The sequence below is a fragment of the Rissa tridactyla genome, chromosome 5 (assembly GCF_028500815.1).
Source record: "Rissa tridactyla isolate bRisTri1 chromosome 5, bRisTri1.patW.cur.20221130, whole genome shotgun sequence".
Taxonomy (NCBI): Eukaryota; Metazoa; Chordata; class Aves; order Charadriiformes; family Laridae; genus Rissa; species Rissa tridactyla.
Window position 1 is genome coordinate 17096435 of NC_071470.1, and position 26692 is coordinate 17123126.

General features: G+C 37.4%; 1 protein-coding gene across 1 annotated transcript in view; it reads right to left on the minus strand.

Moving 5' to 3' along the window:
- Positions 1–26692, minus strand: part of NWD2 (NACHT and WD repeat domain containing 2) — a 56213-nt gene that overhangs the window by 10508 nt on the left and 19013 nt on the right. The window contains exons 2-3 of the mRNA XM_054203593.1: positions 24052–24140; positions 18478–18594 (exon numbers count right to left, since the gene is read on the minus strand). Of these exons, the coding sequence (XP_054059568.1) occupies positions 18478–18594; positions 24052–24140 (206 nt within the window). The remainder of the gene's footprint in view (positions 1–18477; positions 18595–24051; positions 24141–26692) is intronic.

Genomic DNA, 26692 nt, shown 5'->3' on the forward strand with positions numbered 1-26692 from the left:
AAGATGAGGAAGAGCTCACATAAACTACACTGCTGGCTCCGATGGCGAGCAGTTGGCATCCTCCAACAGAGTAGTGACAAAGAGCTGATGGACATGAACAAGTCAATGTCTGTCCACTGCTCAGGAGAAATGAAGGAATGTAGGACCTGTGATAGTTCATATAGTCCGGGTTTTGGTCTCTGACAAGTCCCAGCACCCAAATCCATCAAGAAGCTGCTCTGATAGAGAGGCATTAGGGAAAAGATGGGTTTGCCTGGCTGCCCATTCATATCCTACAATATCTTCATTGAGGGTGCACATCAAGGAATCAGGAGAAAGGAACAAACGTGTTCAGTAACTAGAATTAAATAATAATCAATTTAATGAAATGATCCACTGTTTTTATAATATGAATTTATTTTTTCTATGTGGTCATTCTAACTACTATGTCCCCTCATAGATAGAGCTACGTTGCTTCACATAATGAGATGACCAGGAAAAATTTTTGAGTTTTTACTGCTCTGAGCTATTCATAGAGCCCTATAATTTTGTCATTCTGAAGGTGCAGAGGTTAAACAAAATGTAATCTTTTTTTTCCTTCTTTATTCAAGTGAGGTTAATAACTCATATCATGCTGAATTGCAAGCCTTTGCACATTCAGATTGATGTAGAAATCTCATAAATTTCTCTCAGAGGAACTTTGCTATGCAAATTTTGCAATTACCTTCTATAGCAATTATTACTTGAAATTCATTAGGCTACACTTTTTCTGAATTTAAGTCCAGTGGATTCAATAGAAGCCCAAGCAAAGATCAATAGCTGGGCCCTTCATTAACAATACTAAAATGTCAACATTAAAATGTCTGGTTTTAATGTACTGCATTTTATCAACTAAATTTGTTTTGGGATTATTCTGTGTACTCTTCTGCTTCTCTGGTACAGTTTGTGCTGTTCTCTCTTCACTGTACTATAGGTAAATTACAAAAGGCAGTACTTTAAAATGAAAAGATGGATTTTTTTTTCTTGTATTTTATCTGTCATTGCAACAGACATTATGTAAATAAACCTGTATTAGGGATCATCCTTCTGGCTACTAGAGCAAAACACAATAAAAAGGAACTTTGACGTGATCAGAATAATAGAACCACTGTGGATGACTGCGTCACAAGCTTTTAAATAAGACACAGGCCTATACAAATACTACTGGAAAGCCGTCGCATTTTATAAAATCAAATGTTAAGCAGTAGAGGACATACATACATTTATCATGGTGTACCTTGGTGCTATAGATGGCATTGCTAATATTTTGATAGAAGTCCAGTATTAGTTGAGGGAAGAACAGAGACACATAGAAGAGGAATCACACAGACAAAAGAGTGCCTTCCATTTAGAATAATGGCAGTGAGTTTAACAAACAACAAAATAAGCCTTTGCTTTGAGGTATTTCTCCTCTTCTGGTTTGGTTGTGGTTTATGCAAGAGTTTTAAGGTTAATCTTAAAAGAGGATACATGCATAGTGCTAGGAAGAAAAGGAATGAGGAAGTGTGGAGGAAAGAGAAGTCTGAGTGAATATATGTTGCAATGCAAGGTGCAAACTGGGTCTAGCTTGTTATCGTTGACATCTAGTGTTTAGGACTGCCCAAAGCTAACAGCTGTACCAAGAAAGGAACACATCAGTTAAATATCTTGTAAGGATCTAAATGTGCTAAACAGTTTAGTTTTAGAACTTAAAAAGTGGACCATGGCAAAAAAGGAAGCTGCAGAGGCCATGCCAGCACCCGTCTACTGCATATTTGTTCCCTGGGAACTGCTGAGGGAACAGCAGGCAGCACGGTGCCAACCAGCCTTCTGTAACTGCACACCAGAAAATGATTGTGGTGGAAGTCTTTCGTACTAGCTGCATAAGTTGGCCAGGCCAGAGCACACCTCTGAAATTTGGCTGTGTTTAACTCAGGAATACTGCTTCGTGTGGCTGGTGTGAGCAAGAACTCCATGTTTTAGCCATAACTTAGGCATTTCTGCAATTAAAGCAAAGTTAAGGAGCAGCTAAACAGAGATTCTGAGGACACCTGCGGCACCTACTTGGCGAATGTGTGCATTTAGAAAGGCAATTAAATGATTAGTGTCTTTGATGTTCTAATGCAGTAGAATTGATAAGTAAACAAAGAGAAATAGAAATAGAAACAGGTTAGGGAATAAAAAGAACAGCACTGGAATGAAGAACGGAATTGATTACACGAGTAGAATTAGCAAATCGTGAATACTGTGCTGAGCTGGTCTATCATTTAGAGCAGAGCAATCCCAGGCACTGCACTGCAGCTGTCTTCCTCTTGGTGCCCCAACAGAAGTTAGCTGAGGTTCTAGTATTAGTACCTGACTCTGTAGCCATTTGAAAAATATTCTGGTAAAAAAATTTATATAGTAGAAATCTCTTGGAGTGATTCCTGTGCTTCCCAATAACTCCAGACTAGCCTCAATCTACAGCCCAATTTCATTGGCCATTTAACTGAGGTATTGAAACACAACTTCTTTTCATTTTTTTGGAGAGGACAAAAGTAACTGACACTGTTTTTCTAAAGGACTGCGATATCACACCCCACTGCTGGAAGCAGGAGACTTGCTGAGTACATGCAGCATTTTCTCCTGAGAGACTGGGGTGCTGGGTTGCATCACATAAACACACCAGGCTCGTGGGCAACAGTTCTTCACCTAAACACACCTTCCTCCAGATGCACTGCATGTTTTCCATTAACAGTGGTCACTAGCAAAAAAAAAAAAAAAAAGACTCTAAACAGACTATCTGCATTTGTTGAAATATTAATCTTAATAAACTACTTGTTTGTAAGGCTAAATGACAGCCTTAGGATGGGTTTATTTGCATGCACAGGCTGTGAAAACTTAATCTTCCCATGTTTAGACACAGGCGAGGCTTGGAAATATCTCCATCTAGCTGGTACCAGGGAATACCCACCTCCCCTCCACTCTTTTTGGGGTCATTATCTTTATATCTGACTGTGTTTGTGTAGTCTATCAGGGTACAACAAAAGCACTCAAGCCTTTAGAGGCCTAAATGAGAAACTCTGAATTGCACTTTTCCTTTGGGGGCTTCAGTGTCTGCACTGCATCCATGCCAGAGCCTTGCAGCAGCCTCTGGAAATATCTGCCCCCCTCTCCATAGTCCCTACACATTCAAGCAAATGCAAATTTCTTCATAGAAAAATGAAGAAAAATGAAGCAACAGAATTGAAAGAAAATAGAATTTTTCACAATCTTCATGTTGTTTCATACTGAGTCTGCAAATAAGAATACTGTTATTTCAGACCTTTATCAAAAATATCAGAGTACTCTACAGTAATAACCTAAAACTTCAATTTGTGGTAACAACATTGCAGCATTTTGATGATTATTGTAAGAAATTATTTTTAAAGGGAACAGTAATGTTTACACTATGTTCAGTACCAAGAGACAGTTTTATATGCAGACTTGTGAATCAAAATCTCCCACCTAATGAGTCATTTTCCTTTAATAGTAAAAAAACAAATTAAAGATTCATTAGATTGAAGGTGATTGAACTGTTTAAAGCTACCAGGCTGGCAAAGATGTATAAACCCCTCAGCAACCATTTGTATCTAACAAAACTTTATAGAATTAACACAGAGCAAGCTCAGCAGTTGTCTCGTTAGCTTTTTTGAGCCTGAGGCTGAAGTTACTATTAAATGAAGATTAAAAAAATACCATTTAGATCCAGATGGGAAATATTTTTCCCTGTGATCTTCTTGGTGTGGAAAGATATTCAAATTATAGGCACAGTCAGGACAATGACCAAAAGGAGGAAACTAACCAGATTTGGATTTGATCTTGATATGATGGGTTTCATAGTGCACCTCGTGTAATTAATTCAGACGTCATCACTAAGATGTTCATGAACCCTAATACCATGCCTTTTATTGATACAGAACAAATTGAAATGTTAGATATATTTAATACCATCTAAGATATTTAGTGGTAATTTTAATAAAAACAAGCTGTCAAATAACAGCAAGTTATATTCATTACCGATTGGTTTCATTAATCTGTTTGGGTGTTTGGTTTTTTTCTTTTTTTTTAAATTATATGTGGACATCTGCAAACCAAGTAATGTGAAAAGTCAGATTTGTAATGTTTTGTGAAGCGATTTCAGATAATTGTCAGCTTAAGAGCAACAATTTTTTTTGCTGTTATGCAACACAGAAAGCTTCAGTTTCATTGAAAATACAGTTTTGGAGCTGGTGAATGATCTGATCCAATTCAATGATCTTTTGCTGAGCTTCATGGGATCAGCCATTCCACTTCTACGTCTTGGTCTTTGTGAAGTTCCACATGTGACACTGAAGCGCATACATGTGTCCTCTCTGCCTCTTCTCACAGCAGTCTTGGATTGCCAACTTTTTGAAGAATAAGGATTCAAGAAATCATCTTTGAAGGAATTTAATCTAACCACAATTAATTTTTTAACATAAAATACACCTCTGTGTGTCCAGATCTAGGCACTTCTTAAACAATTTGGTTTTGCAAGACCCATGAGGGATTAGGGAGTATTCTTGTCCCCATTTGATGTGGGAAGTAGGTGCAGGGAATTAAGAGTGGGCAGAGATTTGGAGCCGTGACAGGTATGCAGTGGTTAGCTATAACTGGGTAGTGGAAGTTGTTCCTAATTCTCAGCCCTGTCCTTACAGAAACTGCTCACTACTAAAGGAGGAAAACCTTGCCCAGTCATCAATTAGGTCTCGAGTGACTGACTTTTCAGCCTGCTAAATTAATGTAAGCTTAAACTGAGATGACTTATTCAAAGTAGAACAGCTCCTTTAGGAGAAAGAGTGTATCTCACATTATTGAAGATGCAATGAATGCTTCATACTCTGAGATGAAAATTTCCTGCAGGCACCCAGCATCAGCATTCAGGTGTCACTGAGATACACCAAGTCGTTCTTCAGCAGGTGCTTGACTTGTAGGGACTTAAGTGCTGTTAAAATCCCTTGGGATGTTATGTTGTTCATCTGTTGTCAAGGGTTGGGAAATGCTGCTCCCCCTGATGTCCTGGAGGTGTCCTACCATCCTCAAGGGAACTGTGGATTGCAGTCTGGTAGAAACTCGTGCCACATCGCACCAGGAGGCCTTCGGCAGAAAGCTGGTGAGGAGCAGGCTGTAGCTAGTGGGTCATAATCTAACGCGAGGCAGCTAATGAGGAAGCTGACCCATGGAGCAAGAAGCCTGTTTCAAAATCTCTTCTGAACAAGGAGGACAAGTCTGTGGTAACCGGGTATATACCCTACTCATCAGGCTTCTGGGCATCAGTGATGGGGTAACAGTAGCGTGCCAAAGCTGCTGCTAGTGCAGCTCATCTCTGTATATGAAGCCACATAGCTTTTGTATAAGTAACTGAATAGTAATTGTAGCAGGAACATGAACTTTATCTTTCCAGTTTGCATGAATGCCCTATTCCAGGGCTGCAAAGGCAGTCCTCTGGATCCCCGTCTCCCCTGTTGTCGCTTGCTCTTCACTGCCTCCTGTGAATCCTGGGGTTAGAGATCTAACCCTCTGCTCCCTCAGCCTGTGCTTCTAGGCTTCCTTCCTCTTGCAGTTAAATATTTCTTATGAAAGAAAAGCTTTTTTTCCTCTTTAATGCAATACGTTTCAGTCAAATAGCCATTTTACTCAGAGAAATGTGGTTTTTGTGCTATTGCTTGCTGTGATGTTAATATATCTATTAGCTGATAAAAAGTACATTACTCCATAATAGAACAGACTGCTATAGACAAAAAAGACTCATAAAGAAAAATACAAGTGAAAGATTGACATATCTATTTAACTTCAGTTTTAAAAGAACTCAAATTTCTTATAAGAGTTTTGTCAAAAAGCACGTTTATTATAATCGGATGCTAATATCCATCAATTTCTTTCAATTGATTATCTGTATGTTCGAATTGAAGACAGAATCACTTCAGCATAACTACAAGAAATGCTCCATTGTTTTCAAACCTTACATTTTATATGTATACTGGCTACGCTTTCTGTCCTGTCTTTCATACTGAATTCGGATGTGCTAACGCAACCCATTTACATGTGCAAACCTGCCTAGGTTTGGCATGTTCAAGTCAGGGAAGGCACGCAGAATTTGTAACACCTGGTCTGCAGAAATGTGGGCTTAACTGACATAACCAAATATACACGTAAATCACGTCTTCCCAATCTGGAACAAATGGTCAGGGTACCAATTTTTAAGGACCTTTCATTTAACATCCCATTCAAAGAATTTTAGTACAACTACAGGTCTTTTTGGTTTGTTGCCAGTAGATTGTAACTCTGTTGTAACGGTACCCTATAGAAATTACTTATGTGATATAAGATGTTTAGGCACAGCCAGAGACATTTTGGGGAAAAAAAATCCCCAACAAAATAACAGGGGTAGCTGGAATCTTGCTTCTGAGAAATAAATATGATTTGAATGGAAACTGAGAATTTACTACCAGAAACAAACAGAAAATAATGTCCTATATTATTTTTTTATTCCTTAAGGCAACAATAGCCAATTTTTCTCAAACTCAAAGCAAAAATGCTAATGGCTAAGCAACTGTGAATCATCTGAACTGAAACTAGGAAAGTATATTTACTTAAATTTATTGGCAATGCCCTAATGATTTCAGTAAGAAGAAAAACAAATATATGAATTAACTGAAAATCTCAATGGAGTATATATTGCTAGGGTAAACTCCAAGCCATTAAAACCGAACTGAACAACTGAAACCAAGATGGAGAAAGCTGCAATAAGGCACTTCATCTAAACCAAGTTTTAGAAAGCTGGAGTTCCAGAGTAGCTGGTGCCCAAGAGATGTCTTGAAAATAGCTGCTTCTACTCCAATTTTTCCCTTCTAGCTGCAATGTGGTACAGTGTGAGGGCCACCTGATATATGCTCAGAGAGAATATTCTTCAATTAAATACATTTGACTGCTTTTCTTGCCTATTCATGCTAGTGATCAAAGGACAAAAGTTTTGTTGCATTGGAATTTAATCTCCCAAAAATACTTTAATATGAAATCAAAAATATGAAAAAAGGCCAAAAAAGTTGTAGCCTGTGATTTCTAGGATGTACAGATCAAAGTGCCTTCAGAACAGTATATTTCTTCTACTGCCAACAGTTGTAAGGCAGTGCAATTTAGCGGCCAAAACATCAGAGCTGGTGCAGAACTCTTAAATCTTCTTTCCATTTTTGCTTCACCCCAGTATGGAAACTGGTAACTTCCTGATGCTTTTGCCACTGCCTCAGATTGCCTATCTATAAAATGGGGCTAATGATAGCTTGCAAAACAAGTATTTCTATTTTGAGTGTTGATATGCAAAGGATCCTGTGTATTTAGGTATCAGCAGGGATGGGACTGTTGCTTTACATTGTTTGTCCTGTTTAGCTTTTAAGGGAAAAATTATACCATAGAGCAGTAGCACACATTTTAATTTGATTTTTCTCCATATCTAGGTGATAATAATAGTGTCCATACCTCAATCCTTTGGTTGAAGCTTATGGGTAAATAGATTTAGTTTTAGAACTTCAGCTGACTGTACAGATTTTTAATTGAAATTATTGAAGTGAGTAGAAAACTGAAGGCATAATAAAGACAATTCTGTGCTGAGAAATAGATTATTTTTTTCCACCCTGCCTGGGTATGTATTTATGTTCCTTGGCTTGAGAAATGTTGCTGTGTACTGTTTCACAGAGCCATGCCCTAATTTCTTTCTTCCTTTTTTCCCTGGAGGCACTCCAGGGGTACACTGTGGGGCTATAGGTGTTTCAGAAGCTTGAGATGGGTATTGGTTTCACCTCCATGAAAAACATAAAAAGGCTGTTAAACTACCTTGTAAGAAAACTGACTGGGACTGGAAGGATGAGGTGCAAGTGATGAAGTCTTTTGCTGTGAGTAATGTTCTTGACATAAGGCGTAAGAAGAAAATGATGGCAGAGTTACCTGATGCTTAACCCACCTTTCAGAGAATTAAAGAGAGCAGCTGAATCCAGCTGTAAATGAAACAATTCCCTCAACTCTGAACTTCATCCACAGTGCAATACTTTTAAATCTCAAAGCTTTTCCCTAGTGGTAGGGAGGTATGAAACAACGATGAGTAATTTCTTGGGACATAGTGGCTAGGAGCTAACAGTCCGTCATGCAGAGTGAAGGTGCTTCCTCAGAAGAAATTCATGACCTACTTCCCTGATACATTTTGTTTCAACAGAACTCTCCTTTCTCCTGCCTGTGAAAGTATCAATGGTCTGCTTCCTCCACAGTCTTTCTCCTGTCTTCTACGTGATCATGTTGATTTTGTTGCCTTTTCCTTCACTGTTCATCATTGCTGGGTCTTCGATCTCCCTGAACATGGGTGCAGGTGAAAAACCAGTCAAAAAGAATAAAATTGGGAAGGAGGTCTGTGCATAAAGGTAGGATAAAGGAAGGACTGGAGAAGATTTTTGCCTACCTCTGGCTATAGAGTTGAGCTGCTTGCTCACTCTGATTCTCCAACAAACAAATATATCATTCTCACTTTGCTTTTTTTTTTTTTAAATTGGGTGGAGATTTCCTGATAGACATGTATGTACATTTTTCCTCTCACATAAAGCTCAGGACCATGCAGGTAACTCCTACTGCAGTCCTGATTCGTGTCAACTCTCTGACAGGTCTTGCTACACTCTGTAACAGTGGAGCTGGGTAGAAAAACCAAAGTACAAGGGCTAGATTTAATAAAAGACTTTAGGACTCAGCCCAGACTGGAGTCAATAGCCTTGTCTGTGGAAATCACTACAGGGAGTGGGAAATGTACCTGTCCTGGAAACAGCAAGGAGATCAATCTTGTTTACAGGAGGGCATGGTGGAGTAACCTCCCCTGCTTTGTAGAATAATCACAATGCTTACCAAAGCAGGGAGGAACTGTGAAAGGGCTTGAAATCCTGTCTTGCATCTCATAGGTGAGGTCTGCCTAAAAAAAGCTTCTCCTACTGTTGCTCTTTAATGTGTTAAATACCATTTGGGGATGGTACTTAAGTGACAAATGATGAGTCAAAGAGTTTAGATTAAGGTAATGCTGGGCGTGGCAGGAAGAGATGAATTAGGCACTAAGGGATTAACAGAGAGGCATCGTGTCGGTAGTCGCCGCCAAAATTGCAGCAATTGAGGAGGGATTTTTAGGACTGCAAAAACTATCCAAATGCTACTGTAAGCACATACACACACTCTTTATTGGAAACAGACCTATATATTTATGCTTTTCCGTAACATAATTAAGCTGTGTTTCTCAGTAACATATATAGCCACTATGAAGGTATTAGAAAGCATTAATTAGTGAGCATTATCAGAGGCAGAGATCACTGGTGGTATAACAGAGTTTTTAACATCACTCCTGACTTTAGGAAAACTGAAGCTAGTTATAACATGATATGAGATTTTGCTGCAAATTTCTGTTTGCTGTTTTCTTCCCCTTCTTATTAGAGCTGAACAGATTAGTATTCATCGAGTCTACAAATGAAAACCTAATTTTGTAATTAAATGTCAAGAAAATGATTTCACAACTTGCATAGAATAATACAGTCCCCATGAGCCAGGTATGACCCATGGCCGTGTAGTGTGTAGTGAAGCACCTAAAACACATTTAATATACTTGTTTTGCAGAGATATAACATAAATGAAGGCCCAAAGGCCAATTTTTAGTATAAGGGACATTAGTTTGGTCAGATTATAATGCCACCTCTCTACAAGCACTCAGAATTTAATTTCAGTGTTTATCACAGTATGCAAAACAGTAGCATAATGTAACATCAAACCTGCTTTGCAAGTATACGTGGAATGGCCTATATTATTTATTTTGACCGGTTCCTGGATTTTGATGACTTTTATTTGATTTCTGTATCCTTATGTGCCAATTGTAATGAAACATTCTTTTCTCCAGGCCAGCTGGCGTAGGTTTCGGGGCTTGTTATTTGGGACAATTGGTGGCTGGTACTCTCTAAACTTTATCAATCTATCTAGTCCTTCAAAGATGAAAAGAAATGATTAGCTAATTCATTCCACAAGAAGAGACACATATAAAAAGAGTATAATTTTCCTTCCCCAACAATGCTAGCAGTATGATGGCCCAGTAAACTTAAGACTGATGTGGAACTATCAGTCCCTTCTGTATGTTCTTAAATTATTTGCATGTTCCCCCTACTTTTCACATGCTTAGAGGGGAAGAACCATTTTTTTCTGGTTTATTAAAATGTTATAAATTTTTAGGAGGCTAGAAAGGACAGTAGGATGAAAGGAACTAATAATCTAAACTGTAATAACAGTTAAGGAGAGAAAGAAAAATGTGTAAGGGATCTTCAAAAAAGCTGAACTGAAGGAAAAAGACTAAAGCAAGCACTGTGATAATAGAGATTAAAGCTTTCCTTGACTTCATAAACCACACCCCTTCCACACTTGACAAAGACTGCGGCTGATGAAGAGCATTACTTCAAGTACAGAGTATCAACAGTATTTACTGTTAATTCACATCACCAAATATTACAATGAGAATGCTAAACCTAATAATTTAATAATTTATATTAAATATAAATCCCTCTCTTCATAAAGCCGCCTTTAGAAATGTCACATTTCAAAAACTATTGTTCTTCAATACTACCCAATATTAGTTTTCAATTTATAGTATAGAGGGAAAAAAAACCACCTATATAAATCCTCTTAACTTTATCTTACCATACTTCTTCAATAATGAAATATGTTAAAATAAAAACTTACCTATAGTAGCTTTCTAGTGGGATATCTTCATGCCTTTTCTAACACTAATTTTTAACTACAAGGTAATTAATGGTAAGTGTACAAAACTAAATACTGGCTGCAGGTAACAGATCAAATCATTTGCCAAATGTTTAAAAACTGTAGCAAATCCTCATGGGAAAGGACTGAAATGTAGCAAAGAACATCAGGTCGTAACACTTCTTTCAATAAAAACACTATCTTGCTCTGCCATGCAATGGCATGACCAAGCGGCAGAGTACATGCTCCGCAAAAGTATGCAGCCCAGGGATGTGCTGTTTTTCCAGCCACAAGTAGCTCTACTATTCTAAATTCTTTTTAAACAGATTTAAGCATTAAAGTAATTTCTATACTATGCAAATGAGTTAACAAGAAAAGAACATATGGTTTACCTATAATAGTTGCAGTCTGCATAGCATTCTAAGCAAGTATTCTCCGCTTCATGTTTTCGAGGTGGAACGGAATAAAACGTTACTGTGTGAAGTTTTCCACTTATTAAAGAAAGAAGCATATAATTAGCTGCTATGTGGCATGCTAACAGAACAGGAACTCCAAAAAAAGCACCTTGCACTGAGAGCAAATATTTTAAGAGAAAAGAGGCAATACCTTATGGATGCATACCAGCATTACTATGACGAACACTGATACTGTCTCTTATTTTAGTTCTGTAAATTAATATCTTTAATTGAAGAAAAAAGGATCCTGTGAAATTTATACACTCTGATTATCTTAAAAAAACAGACCTAGCTACTACCAGCTGGCTTTAACAATAATCAGACTGAAAAGTGAACTAGTTATTTTGTGGGTAAGTGTTTGTTTCTGGGTCTGTTATTGGAGAACCAAAGGATCCCTGAAGTGAATCTCTGAATTTGAGAAAAGGGCAGGTATATACCCTAAGTGCAAGCAATAGCATTAAGAGTTCTCTTTGAACCTATCAACTACCTGCTAAATACTGTAAAGTGTGCTCTTTCTTTACACAGAAATAGAATTGCACGGTTTAGGATTCCCCACCACCACCACTTCTGCAGAATAGCCAATGTTGGCTTTCTGATCTAGTTTCATTTGTAGAACAGACCGTTATGTCTAGCTGATTACAATACTACCTCAGAAGATGGTCTGGTAAAGCTCTTGAGGGTCAAGAGAAAATAAATCTCATAAATCTCATGCAGCCTCTTTCTTCCTCTACACATTATACATAGAATGATGGAAACTTTAGTTCATGCTAATCTTGTTCTCACTAATATGGTCATTTGTATTAAATATAATACTTAACCTTTCTGGAAGGCAGGACCAAAAATTCTATTTATGTCAAGAAAAAGAAATACAGTGACTTAGCAGAAAATACATACAGTCTTCTGACCAGAGGCTGAAAATGCAAGTTATTTTAAGACTACATCAAACCCTGTGCAGTTTCAATGTTCCAAGGAAAAGCTGCCTTGTCTTGTAGGTTTTTTCAATGGCATATATTTAAAAAATGGGTAAGCCTTTTTAGACCCTAGATTTTAGATTTAGAGAATCAGAGGTGATTCACAGGAAAATACATTCCCAGCCCTACAGCAGATCAAGGAACTGACTTACAATAGCTTAATCATATAATATCACCCCTTGCTTGATTCCACTCTGCGTGTATGTGTGTTGTTCAGAGATAAACAACACGGAAAGGGATACACACCCTTTGCCTGTTTGTCTGGAGGCTGTGAAAGAAGATCGAAGCTTGCTGAGGGGAAAGTTGCATACTATGTCTTTAAAATTCAATCACTTTCTCATTTTGACGGATTTTCAAAAAATACACAGAACTCTGACATTCACAGAAAAATTTTTCCTATTCACTAAACAGGATTAGTGTCCACAGACATATACTTCACTTCAGGTTAATGCCAACAAGTCCTATGAAGCCATTCCTGATATGCCATATGACCCCGAACTCACTTATGTTAGACGGAGTTCTTATTTGGCTGGGTTTTGAATCAGATGTGGGGTGAGAAGAAAATTCATAGTTTGATATTTGTTTCTTGGAATATACTTTATTGGCAGAGGTGGGCTGTTGTGCCACATCTGGTTCCAGCTATTTCTCCTTATTAACTTAAAAAAAAAAGAGTTGCTTCCTTGAGGAAAATTAAATTCTGAAATGTACCAAGCACTTGTAGCTTCTGCTGAATTCCCAAAGAGCACTGGGTGCTTAGCATTCCCCCTGAACTGGCTGTTTTATTATAGACACATTGGACTGACTTTAGCCTCCCTAACTTAAAACATGTGGCCATTTTCCCAGGAAAGCAAAAGCAAAATGTAACTTGGGTGTTCCAGAACCTGTCTCTATTTGGTTTTTACATTAGGAATAAACCCTAATGTAACACCAGACCTGAAATGGGAGCTGAGGAGATTCAGCAGAGCTGGAGTAATATAATTTGGAATTTTCTCTGAGCTGGAATGCGCTCAGAATTAATTATCAACCATTTGTACTAAGCAAAGAGAATCGAGTAGCAGTGTACTTCATGGAATAATTAAAGCATGCATTGCACTGTAGGAACAAAAAGATCCAGAGATGTAAAAAACCATTTCGCTCTTCAATTTACTATATTTCATCTTCAATTTCAAGGTGATTTAAGGACATGCCAAATATTGTGAATTGCTGATAGTCTTTCAAAATCCTACTGGAATCCAAATTTTATAATGCTAGGTCATTTTTAATAGTTCATTAATGCTGAAATTAAAAACAAGCTGTCAATAATTTGAGATGGATAATGTAAGTTACAATGTCTGTCCAGAGTAGGTAGAAAATGTTTTTACTATTCTTTGGACCAGACGATTTGAATGATGGGTGGGGAGAATCTCTTAGGTTTGTACAAACCCAAACATATTTAATTGAGCAAACCATTACAGGCGACAAACTAACATTTCATTTCCATGTCTCCCTTTCATTTTACAGCTTTTCAGGATGTAGTCATGCAAGAACAGCAGTTCAGGCAGAGACTGTGTGGTGCCGCACAGATGGAAGAGAGCACCCACGTGTTATAACTTGCAGGGTGTGTTTGAAGAGAAGCACAGAGAAGCTTGCCAGTTCTCTCAGCTGTACTAAGGCGCAATCAACTGCAGGTTAGTACTGGAGTATTACTCAGGGAACCCTGATAAAAGGGCAGTAAACTTATTCTGCAAATAATCACTATAGACTAACGACACCCTAAATAGCTCAAGGCCTTAACTGGTATCAAGCACTGTACTTGAGTTCCTAAATTAGCAGTCTAACTCCCTAATGTCTTCTTGCTGTTAATGGAGAAACGATCATCTAGAAGATGACTCAGATATTACTGGAGGCACCTATATCTTTCTATTAGTTGTTAAAGGTGTTGATACTAGGTCCATAATCATAGAATCATAGAATCTTCATGGTTGGAAAGGACCTTTGAGATCATCGAGTCCAACCATACACACACAAAAAAATCCCTACAATCTCTGCCACTAGAGCATGCCCTGAAGTGCCAAATCTGTATGTTTCTTAAATACCCCTATCCTGCTCATGATCAGTACTAGCTGTGGGATGATAATAAACCTCTATCGTCACTCTACCATCCTGTCTGTATTGCCATCTCTTACGAATTTCCTAGGAAACATAGCCCAAGAAAATGTAAAGCTTCCAGTGATGCAATGAATGTATTTTGTCTTTGGTATTGTTATGCAATGCAGAGTTTAAGTAGTTCACAATTTAATAAATATACTGCATTTCAATCTCCCCACATAGATTCCAGAGACAACCAGTATGATTTCTGCATAAAATTTGTACAGAAAGTATTTTTCCCACAGAAATAGTACTTTACAACTCATAAATAAATATTGATAAATTATTCTGTAGATCAAAAATAGCATGGTATGTATTTACCTACAGTAAAGGCTATGAGTTCTTAAATGATCACATATAATAGGCACTGATTTTAAACAGCAAAAAACCAATGAAACAAAAAACCCAACTTAACCAAAAAAGAAACAACTCCCCTCTCCCTTAATTGGATCAAGTGTTGATAGAGCTCAGGCAGTAGGTAAGAGGCAGACTGTACATTCCCAAAGACAATGTTGCAGGAAATGAATTATCCATTTTTTTCAGAACTGCTTCCACCTTTGTGTTTAGGAATATGTGTTCATTTGGATTTTGTTGTTCTGTATCTGAAGAAAAGCTTGGGGCTTCCAACTTATGCACTGCACTAATTTAAGAACTGAATTTCATTTTCTCACCATCTGATATCACAATGCAGGCACAAAATGCCATAAAGAAACACTTTCTAAAATCAATCCATATCTGCTAGTTAATTCTGAATAGTTCGATTTAATTCCAGTTCTGTGTCTGAATTAAAAAAAAACAGTAATTGAAAAGTAAAATAGTACCCAGCTGAAGTGGGGTGCCATGAAGTGGCACATTTTATAGAACTTTCTTAAGAAACGGGAATTTGCCCCAAGCCTGCGGTGCCAAAGTCAGTTTTTAATTATGTTGCTATAAATTAAAATTAATTATGTTTGTTGGAACAGAATCTTCAATTTGTGTTGTAAATGAAATAAACCCCATCCCACTAAGGTGCAACAGAGAAAAAAACAAATATGCACAAAGAGATGTCTGTAGCTTTGCCAGTCTAGTCATTGGGAGAGCTATTACTCTGACCCATACTTGGAAAACCTGGAATAAATATTGAAGTCACTGGTGCACTGCAACCTCTTTGCTAACTGTTTTGTTCTCTTTAAAATTTCTGATTTGGCTTGATTTCTTTCCTTAGTAACAATATCAGGCAGGCAGTTCTTAACAGCTTCAAAATTCTGAGCTGCTAAAATATGCAGCAATGGTACATGATGAGGTTTCCTTCACTGTCAGAGATTTTGGAACACCCATGTCTAAGGACACTGGGTTTCCTACAGGAAAAAACGCCATGCCTTTCTGTTCCAACTCTGTTTCTTCATCAAAGGGAAGATAAAAAGTAGAAAAATAAACCCAGAAAACTAAATTTAGTCACCAAAGATGGAAGCTACCCAAACTCTCTAGAGATCTGGGCCAGTGTGTGCTTGTGAAAAACAGTGTCATGACAGCATGAAACCCAGCCCAGTCTCGGTACTCCAAACACCAGGCTCTTTATGGTCTAGCACTGAGGACGGCCTTTGTTCCCCAGGGCTCTGAAGCTAAAGAAGAGAGTGAGGCAAGCAGGTGAATGAAACAGAGCCAGAGATGGTTGTAATAGTGTGATAAAAGTACAGAACAACACATGCTACAGCTTGCTCTTTGTCTAATCTTTGGCATGGAGGGAAGTGATCTCCAGCCTTCACAGCAGGCAGTTTTTTGTATTCCTTCTGTCCCCATGGGGTTTTGTGGTTTCAGTTCCCTAAATCTTTAAAATTCTTCCCTAAAAAAAAATAAAATAAATCAAGGACTTGCAGTTTTTTCAGAACTCTTCTCTGCCTTATCTAAGAATTAGAGTTCAATTACCTAATTTAGGTACAGAGGAGAAATCTACCTTTTCTAAATTATTTTCTTAGCAAATATATTCTAGAAAAGAAAATTTGGAATAGCAAATGCATGGTCTTAAAATTGTTTTCCATTGAAGTCTAACATCAAAACACAGGTTAATAAATCAGAATTAAAGCTGTCAAAGGAGAGTGGCAGGTGTCCTTTGATGTCTAAATGACAAGCATTCCCACTACCCTTCCAGTTGGAATAAACAAGTGACTATGGAGAGGATAATCAGTAGTGTGTTAATAGTAAACAGAAGCAATGTTTTTTTTTTACTTTCAGACCAGTCCTTGAGAACTTGTAATAAAGATGTATAACAGCAAAATGCTTGTAATGCTTGTAAATAGAAAAATGCTTGTAAAACTCACACTAACAATTAGTATAATAATTGACAAAATTAGTTAAGTAGGATTTGGTATGTTTACTTGAAAACATTCAGCCTAATGGAGAGATACTGAATGAGTCTGTCTTTTGCCCTGTATGTTCTGCTACTTCTAAAGCACTAACGAAACTGGAACTGAATTTATCTAATGTAGGTGGGATATCTGTTTTTTCCTCTGCAAGGACTTTGTCTTAAATAATGTTGGTTGTCTTCTTAAATGCAAATGAAGAGTTTTATAGCGGTTAATTTAACTTGAGATTTATCCTAATATCGCTGCAGTCCTACAGCTATGTATAGAAAAATAATTGTCGTACATCCCGCATTTATTTCTCGCAAAGATGGAGCCTCAAGACAACTGATAAAGAATGAAATATGTTTTGGAATAATATAAATATTTATCTTTTAGAGAAGTATTCCTGATCATAGCAAACCCTACTCACGTGACTGGTTTTGTACTTTCACTGAAGTCTGCCTTGCACATAGTACTTCTCATATACAAAGTAAACTCACATTCTTCCCAAATCATCTTGTATTTTGTTTTGATGCTTTAACAGCTGCTGTTAAGTACACAGTATATACCACTGAATAGCCAATCTCTTGAAAGAGATTCTACGTCTACCCAGAAAGTTAAAGAACAGCCTTTCTCTTCACAGATAATGAGGATATGCTACTCCACAAACAGCTGGGAGGAGGCATTTATCAAAAGTCAAATATTTTTTGTCTATGCACTGAAAACTAATACAGTTGGCATACCATGCACTAAACTAGTCTTAAATATTTTTCAAGTTAACTATGTTCATCTTAAAACATGGTACAAATCTTTCTAAGCACAGAAGAAGGAGAAAAAAAATGCACTACTCTGAATTGTATATTTAATAAAAAATCCATATCAGCAAAATCTACTGTATATGATTCATTGGAAGAGGGAAAAGCATACCTGGCAGGACTTTACATATACAGCCTACTCCCAGTGCCTTTCAGCTACTAGAACCCTACACAAAGTTTGGCATGACTTCATAAATTCACACTGTTTCAGCTGTAAAAGTTGCAAGGGATCGCTGACGACTGTTGAGCTTGATGCAAAACAACAGGTTCATCTACAGAAAAAGACCTCTCTGACATTAAAATAAATATGTAATCCTTTACAGACCACTGCTGTAAAAGTGGTTCAGTCTTTCCTTTAGGCCTAATAGGGAAAGCCCATGAAGATCTATCTTTTTTTGCCAGCTTTACTGACTCTTGAAGAATCCTACAAACGATGCTTGTTCTGGCAACAGTAAAGAGAAGTCAGGGAGTAGGTAAAACACTTAAGTCTTGGAGCTTCCTTGGGTTGCCACTGACCACCAGTCTTTCCACACTCTAATACCTGGCACCCTAACTTGTCCTGGTTTACAACACAAAACAGCAAAATGCAGGCAAGAGCAGATAGCTCTTCACTGCTGCTATGCTCTCCTAAGTCCTTCTAGGCCAGCCCATAATGCATGTGTGAGAAGTGCCGTGAAGTAATGAATAGTGGCCTCCTTAAACAAGTAGTCCATACTTCTGTCGTGATAGTAGTACAGTCACACCTTGTGGTTTCTAAACCCATCTTGCTATGGGCATTGATCACGAAAGATCCTTCTTTCCTCTCCACTGAGTAATCACTGTTAAGCTACAGTGCTGTATAAGGAAACATTTGGATGCAGTATAGCAAATGTACAGCAAGAAGTATTAAATATTTTAGAAAGAAGAAAAGAATACATTTTTTACTGAATCATGCATGCTAGGGTAGCTAACATTGTATTTCTGTTGTAAAGTAAAACATTATTTTTATACCCACAACAAAACATGGACCTGCAGAACTTTTCAGGCAATCTTCTAGCAGCTTCATACGAGTCTTTTGCAGCTCGGGACTGTCCCATTCATCTGCTTCAACTCCCCAGTATAAGTCTATGACCTGGAAAACAGTATACAATATTGTTACTTTATGGTATGCCCTTTCTACCTGTCAAATTAAAAACTAGCTTTGTCAACACTTCCTGTACTGCTAAGCATTGCTCTGCAGCGCAGTGGAAGGCAATGAGGTCTGTATCCAGTCCTTACAGACTGGCAGGGTTTCCTTAGCTAAATGGCAATTCAAGCCTCTTCTTTTCCCTCCCAGATAGTCCCTCCTAGGACAGTCTCTCATTTCATATTCATATTTTTTTGCAGAGATTAGCATGACAAGATCTTGATTTGATGTAGTCTTTATTTGCTACTAGATTGCATATAATGGATAGGTGAGAATAATGACAAAAGCATTGATAAAATCCTGGCTGCATGGAAATTAATGGGAGTTTTGCTGTGGATCACAGTCAAGACCATGACTTGACACCCTGTGTCATTTGTATCCACAGGATATAAACTCATCCTGTGCACAAAAAAAAATACTCAAAAGAAAGAATACGCACACTTCTGTAATATTGTACTTCCTTTGTTAGCTGGTCTTTGTTACTTTGGAAGCAGAGATTGTATAGATATGGAATGGCAGACAGCTTGCTGTCCAACCTTTCATCTGTAGCTACAGACTCAGTTTTGTGATGGTAATTAGATGCAAAAAAACTCCTGGAAGAAACTGGAATATGGATGTTAAACTTATTTGAAGAAATTAAGTGATGAAGTGTGATTTCTCTACACATTTTAACTAAAAGTCTGAATTCTTACTGTAGAAATTGAATTTAGAATAGGATCATACGTATACTTTTCTTTTGGAATAAAACTTATGGTACGTGCTACAACTCTCTCATTTAAGCCACTATTGATTGCATATATCATGGACCTAACTTGAACAAAAAAAAGTTCAAATGGATAGTTAAAAAAAAAATCAAAATTGTATTAAGACATGAATATATTACAGTACTGTTTACTGTAATATTATTTGTACTGTGGAAGCACTCTGCTGTTTCCATAAGAAACAGAATCACAAAACTAGCTGTTGTCTAAGCAGATCATAAAATCAGCCTGAAGATCTAATATAAGAACTAATAATGGGTGGATGTAAAAGTAAAATTCACCATTTACATGGTTCATCTCCTTGGAAAATTTCTCATAACAATAAATGCCAAGGTTTAAGACCTAATCCTAGAAGTATTTATGTTTAATTTCACAACCAACACTCTCGTTGGTCATTTCTACCAGAAAATTTTTGGACACAGGTCAGTGTTTGCTGGAGTAGGCCCACTGTTGCCAAACACGAGAGGTAATGTACAGTCTGACTGATGATAAATGAAATAGCCCAATGTATAGAATGCACTATAGCTTACACTGCCAAGAAAATACATTTAATATTTTTATTTTTTCACAGAAACTCTGTTCCAAAATTTTGCTGGAACAAGCAGCTTCTGCTTCACAAAACCGCATCTCAAACAGCCTTCCTATTTCCCTCACGTGCACCAATTTCTTCTCTGTGCTTTTCTCTTTTAGTTTCATTAGGAAAAAAGTGTTCCCTTCTTCCTCTCTCCCTTCTGTTATTATCTATCCAACTTCATTATTGAACTTCACATCGTATTCAGCTGTCTGATTACTTGAATGATGTATGATACGGCTTAAGTATTCTAGCCATAAAATTAGAGCATCTCAGCGTACAGTCAAAAATATTTGAGTTACTGGTTGAATGAATTTATTGTGAAGCCCATCTGAAACATAAAAGCAATTTCTATTTTAATTAACTGTTCAGAAACCATGTTAATTCTGTAAATGTGAAGAGGAAATTCTTGGAATAGCAGATATTGTAGGGTCTCAGTGGCTGCTTCCTGTGTGTTATAGCGTTACAGATTATTTTTATGGGGTAACACAATTTTGGTGCTGTCCTGGTTTCAGCTGGGAAAGAGTTAATTTTCTTTCTAGCGATTGCTGTGAAAGGAATGTCAATAATGCATACAGCTTTAGTTATTGCCAAGCAATGTTTATGCTTTTCAAGGACCCTTTTCAGCTTCCCATAGAAGCTGAGAAGGAGTATAGACAGAATGATGGAATGGCCAATGGAATTTTCTGTATCACAGGTGTCATGCTCAGTGTACAAATGGGGTGAGCCAGGGGGGCGGGAATCCGCAATCACTGCTTAGGATGGTGCCAATTCACCAATTTACTGGGTCGTGAGAGTGACTTGTGTCTTGTATATTCTTTTACAATTATTATTATTATTACTATTACTAGTTATTATTGCTATTTTCCTTTTCTGATATTGTTCTCTTAAACTATCTTTATCTCAGCCCATGAGTTTTTTGGTTTGGTTTGGTTTGGTTTCTCTTTCCTTTCCTCTCCTTTTCTCCCTCTTCTCCCAACCCTTCCTGGCGGGGAAGGGGGAGAATTGTGCAAGTGGCTGCGTGGTCCTAGCTGCCGGCTGGGGTTAAAACGTGACAGGCACATAGTATCTTAACATATTATAATTTTCTCCTGGAAGAAGAAATATTTAGCGATCAAACCTCTGAAGACACCAAGAAATTCAAAATGAGGGGCTCATCAGTTATTCTTTATGTAAACTGAAATAAATAGGATTGACAAAATTAAAGAAATGGAACAAGACGACAATTGTATCTGATGTTGAAGTACGTTTTGACTTATACTTGGAAAAACTGCGTGACAAACACCCACTCTAATTTCCAGTAAGGCTGCCAAGGTGAAATACAACCAGTGCTCTGCGCGAGAGCTACTTACGCACAGTGGACTCGCACTGGTTGTGTTCAGTTCCACTCTAGTCACCTAACAGAGACTTTTCATTCATAATTCAGTGTTTTCTTTTGCTTATTTTAGCTTTTGTCCTACCAGTCTTACAGTTTGACAGATTTTTCTAAGGAAATTAAATAATTTCATCTTTATTGCTTCCAAGTGCTTAAAAAAACACTACAAAATTTCATACATGCAAAATTCCGAGTCCCTTCTAGCATATATCACATGGTAAAAATAATTTGAAACAGTTTATGGTTCCCAAGAAGAAAAGAGAATGCTGCTAATTAACTGTGGTTAGCTATCCTCCAAAATTTTTCTATTATAAATACTTTCTTGAACCTCTCTGTCCTCCCCTAAAAAAATACTGTATTTCAGGTACAAACCACCATGCACTCTGGAAGTCTTTTTTCTCAACTTATTTGCTTTCAGTCTTCACCCATACCTACCTGTTTTTCAGAAATATTTTCTGATCCAATGGAAAAGGAAGTCCATCGAGCAAACAAATTCATAGAGTGATTGAATATATTCAGTTCTGCTTCCACACACATGGCAGTTATGTTCCCTAACAGCCCCCCCCCGACTTGAGGACGCCTGAGGGATCTCATGCTTTGCAACAACTGAAACACCTATCAGTGCAGCCAGATGACTCAGCGGAAGCTGGAGCAATGAATGTGCTCAAATGCATTTAATTGGGGTCATAACTTATCAGGAAGAGGGTGTCTTCAAGACACCCTATATTATAGTGCATTTGTAGTAGCCACATGCAAGGTAGTTCTTGTTTGGTCAGTAGATTACATATCAGGATGAAAAGTTCTGTGTTATGCTCTGTACAGGGAAATATAAATTTATCCCTGTATCTGAAAAGTACATAATATTTTCTTGACACCACTGCGCTAAGAACTGTAGTCTTGATTTTGCATGCTAACATAAGAAACTCAGTGTATCAGGAATGGAAAAGGCAAAAAAAATGTTTTGATAGATGCTATTTCAGAGCCTACTCCAAAATGCTTTACTACTTTCCCTTGGTAATTTTTTGTATGAGTTTTCCTACTTTGCTTCCACAGAAATGTGATAGCTTTCTATCTGCTTTCTGAAATGTGTCAGTGGAGCTGTCTCTCAGACCTCATATCACATAAGGATGCTCCTGGTGTTGAAACTATATAATAAAATAATTTGCTTCCATGAATATAAATTAGACTAAACTTAATTATTCCTCCCCAAGAGACTACATTACAATCCATTTGAAGACAGACATGTTTCCTCTCACAAAGAATTCAGTGGATTATGATCTACTTGGAGGAGACATTTCCCTCCTATCACTGAGATGTCTCCTCAAAGATGACTGAGAAATAAAGAGTTCATATTTTCCATTAATATCACTTGGTAATAACAGGCAAAAAATGCTCTATTATTTAAATATCTTTTGCTATTCCTTGCATGTGCCACTGCAGCTGGGACTTCCCAATCAGCTGATGAGCTGGGACCTTCAGATGAAATTCTTTTATAGCCATACTCAAAAATCACTCTGGAATTTACCACCATGCAGATTCAGCAACTCCACTGTGACTCAGGGAATTAAAACCAAATATCCTAATTTAAGAACTTGTTACTTTGATTAAAAACCAGCTGCATGTGCATCAAGAATAATACACTGGGAGGAACAGGATGTGGTCTAAAAGGCATTAACTGTTTCGAGGTAAGTTACGCTCTGGAAAGCTGAGGTTTTGGGGTCACTAAAATGGGAGGTTAATACTAGTATGTGAGGAAGGCTTGAGGGTGTAGAATCAGAATTTTTGAATAACTGAACAACATTTTTGCAGCATCGCACACCACATTTGTTTCTCATAGCAGACAGCCAGTTCCAGGCCTGCTGACATATATGGGACTTTACTGGATGACTTTGCTGGACTATGAATATCTGACTTAAAAGTACCCGTGCCTTTAGCTGTGATGCCAGACTCCTGTGTTTTAAGTCAAATGCAACTGTATTTATTATCAATTGGCTCTTACCAAAGATGTGGTCTATGTCTTGGGTCTTGGGTCTATGTCTTCCACAACATGAAGGAAAATATAAACTGACTGAAGCAATGGAAATTTTACAATTGACATTAAATGAAGCAAATTCCAGAGTATATAATCTCAATAGAAATGTTCCACATTCAATTCATTTTGGTAATCAGTTTCAATATTCACCTAGTTAAATTATTTTCCACATTACAGTGGAAGACAAACCTGTAGTTAGAGTAGATATAATATAACAATTATCTGAATATACAAGTGGTGCTACTTCAGTGATGATTACGTGAAATTAAAAATAGCTTGCATTAACTTAAGTATGGTTTCTAGAACACGGTAATTCAATGTAACATTATTTCTTCTTAAATACTTTGAATACCTAAAATAGAGGTAGTTTCATTAAGTTTCTAATGTGAAAGTTGTCAGTTCGTTGCCATACTGCTTTTACCAGTGCCATGTGGCCATTGTAAAACCCTGTGTTTTTTTCACCTATTCAGAATTTACCCCAAATCTGCCTGTAAAATAATTTATGTACATCAATCCAGTACAATTAACATGTGAAATACATTTTTTTGCAATTTTCTATTTTACCAATGATATGACAACAATTACAATATTTAAACATGTTATACGTTCTAACCAGAGTTAATTTCAAGAAAAAGTAATGCAAGATTCAACAGAACAAACCTACCTGAAATTCCAGCCCATAGTTTTCCCTGCAGAATTCTCTCAGTTTAGGATACACATGTTCTCTTAGGGCGCTCCTTTCTGCTATTGTATCTGTGTTAGGGAAAAAGATGTTACTAATAATATTTATATGAAATCTGTTCTTTTAGTCAGAGATATAGATTTATCAGATAAAAAAGAGCCCTTAAAACACACACACACAAACCTAATCAAAATCAAGTGCTGGGATTTAATCTCCAAAGTGTATGTTGCACTTTGTGATGTTTAACATAAATGTGTTTGTATGTGCAATAATAGGCTTCAGGCACATCATAATATTGCAGCATATTTCAATAAAGCACAGCTGAATTAATTTTGTAATTCAACAGTCAGAATTTCTTTATCAGTTTGACTTCTGTTTAGTTGTCAGGAAGCTGAATTTTACTAATTAGAAACACCATGGAACATACCAAAGATTAAGTAGATCTCTATACTTAGAAATAAATCAGTAATATGAGTTAATGCCATTGTGTCAAACACTATCACTTTCCTCACCATCTTTAATCTGATAATATTTTAAAAGGAAGTAAGTTGTTAATAGCATCATTTATGGTATTTTTGGTCTAGGTGATTCCTGCTATCGTACTAAATACACAGTTCTGATATCATGTTATTCTCACCACGCAATGTGACACGTGTTTTGATAACGAAGTACCTATGGCAATGACACCAAAATTATTATTAAGTTCTGTCTGTCCAAGTTAATCTGAACACACATATGTAAAACATATCACTAAAGAAACATACTGTTAATCTGAAGTAAATTTGGTTAGTAATGAAATCTTGTATAGATAATAAATTTTATTGTGTCACAATAAGACTAAGATATGTGATGGACTTTGCTAGGTCTAGATTGTGACTGATTTCGACTGAGTTAAGACACAGAGGCATGACACCATTGCTAAGTTATTTTCAAAAATAAACCACAACTGCTGTAAGCCACTAGATCTGAGTGCCACATGATGAAAATTAAACAGTGTTAACTTATGGATGAGGGAGAACATCTACTGCAGTTAAAGCAATATTTGTATAACTGCACTGAAACAAAACAATAGGTTAAAACTGATTTAACAATCCCCATATTGTTGTAAATCAGAGATATGTGTGTAAATCTAACAATGTTTTGCTTATCAGAGCCACAGCTGACACATTTTAGTCAAAGATCTGTTCATAGAATCATGGTCACAGATTTACAGTATTTTTTATTTTGACAATTCTAGGAGAATGTGAAATCCATACTTTAATTAATTACACAAAATTCTTAGTATTCTTCTTAATATTTAAATATATCTTTCAAGTATGACACAAACATGTGGTATAATTACCATTTATCTTTACAAACAGAAAGCAATCCAGAACACCTGCAGTGAATTACTTTTTGTGAAATCTGCATCAAGGTAAAAAGGCGTAACCACAAAGATGCAAAAGTACAGCCATGAGCTTAATCAAGTTTATCTGAATTACCAGTTCTTCCTTCAAGGACTTTTGATGGGGAGAAAAGTCAAAGGCATAGTAGTTTTCATAAAACATCCTCTCTAAGTGCAACAATATTCCATATTTATGATTTCATGTTTTAAAATATACTAACTATGCTAATGTGTTGTGAAGACAAAGAATGGTCCAGCAGCTTTAGTCAAGTCCTTGCTGCATTGCAAGCTTTCTGCTCAAGGCGAAATCCTAAATCTGCAGTGCACGGCTTTTATATATCCAATTTGAACACTGCAAATAAGACAGACCCTGCTCTGGGCTACATTTGGAGGAGCGTGGCCTCACTCCCTCTCCCCTCACTTCACTCTGGAGAAGGTATTACTTTCCTCTGCCTGCCACTGAAAAGGCTACAGCAGGAGTTCTGTGCCCAGCTCTGGCCACCCCAAATCAGGGGGAGGATGGGGAAGAAACTGGAGAGGCTACAGAGATGGCGAGGGGCAAAGAGCACATGGCCTACAAGGGGAGATGGAGGGATCTGGGCTTGTTTAGTCTGGCAAAGACTGTAAGGGGGACCTAACTGCAGCCTACAACTACTTCTAAGGCATTTACAAAGATGATAGAACCAAGATCTTTGTGGCAGTGTCAGACAGGGCAACAAAGGCAACGACAGCATATTACAGCTTGGGAAGTTCAGCTGGGACACTAGGAGAAGCTCCTCTGTCCTTGAAGCTCTTCAAGGCTCGACCAGACAAGTTCATGGTTGACCAAGTTACTGTTGGCAGCACTTTAGGAGGGAGATTAGCCCACACGATCCCCCTTGCAACCAGCAGTGATCCTGTCTCTCGGAAGAACCTGCAGGTTTGGCTTAGTCATGCAGGTCCCTTGTACAGTACCTGGGAAGACTTTTGCTACTGCGTGGGCCAGTGGGAGCAAAACTGTAGAGTACAATAGCTGGTGCAAAGGACCCAGTGTCCAGGCCGTATGTATTTCAGGGGATTTCATTCTGGATTGGGCTCAACTCCCTCAGACATTTGGAGTGCGTTAGGTGAGATCCTGGAGTTATTTGTCTGGTTTTCATCCAAAAGGAACCCAGTTCATACGCACTACATACATACTATGATGTGAGTCAAAGTATATTAGACTGTGATGGTCAAGAGATTCACCTCAGAAATGTACTC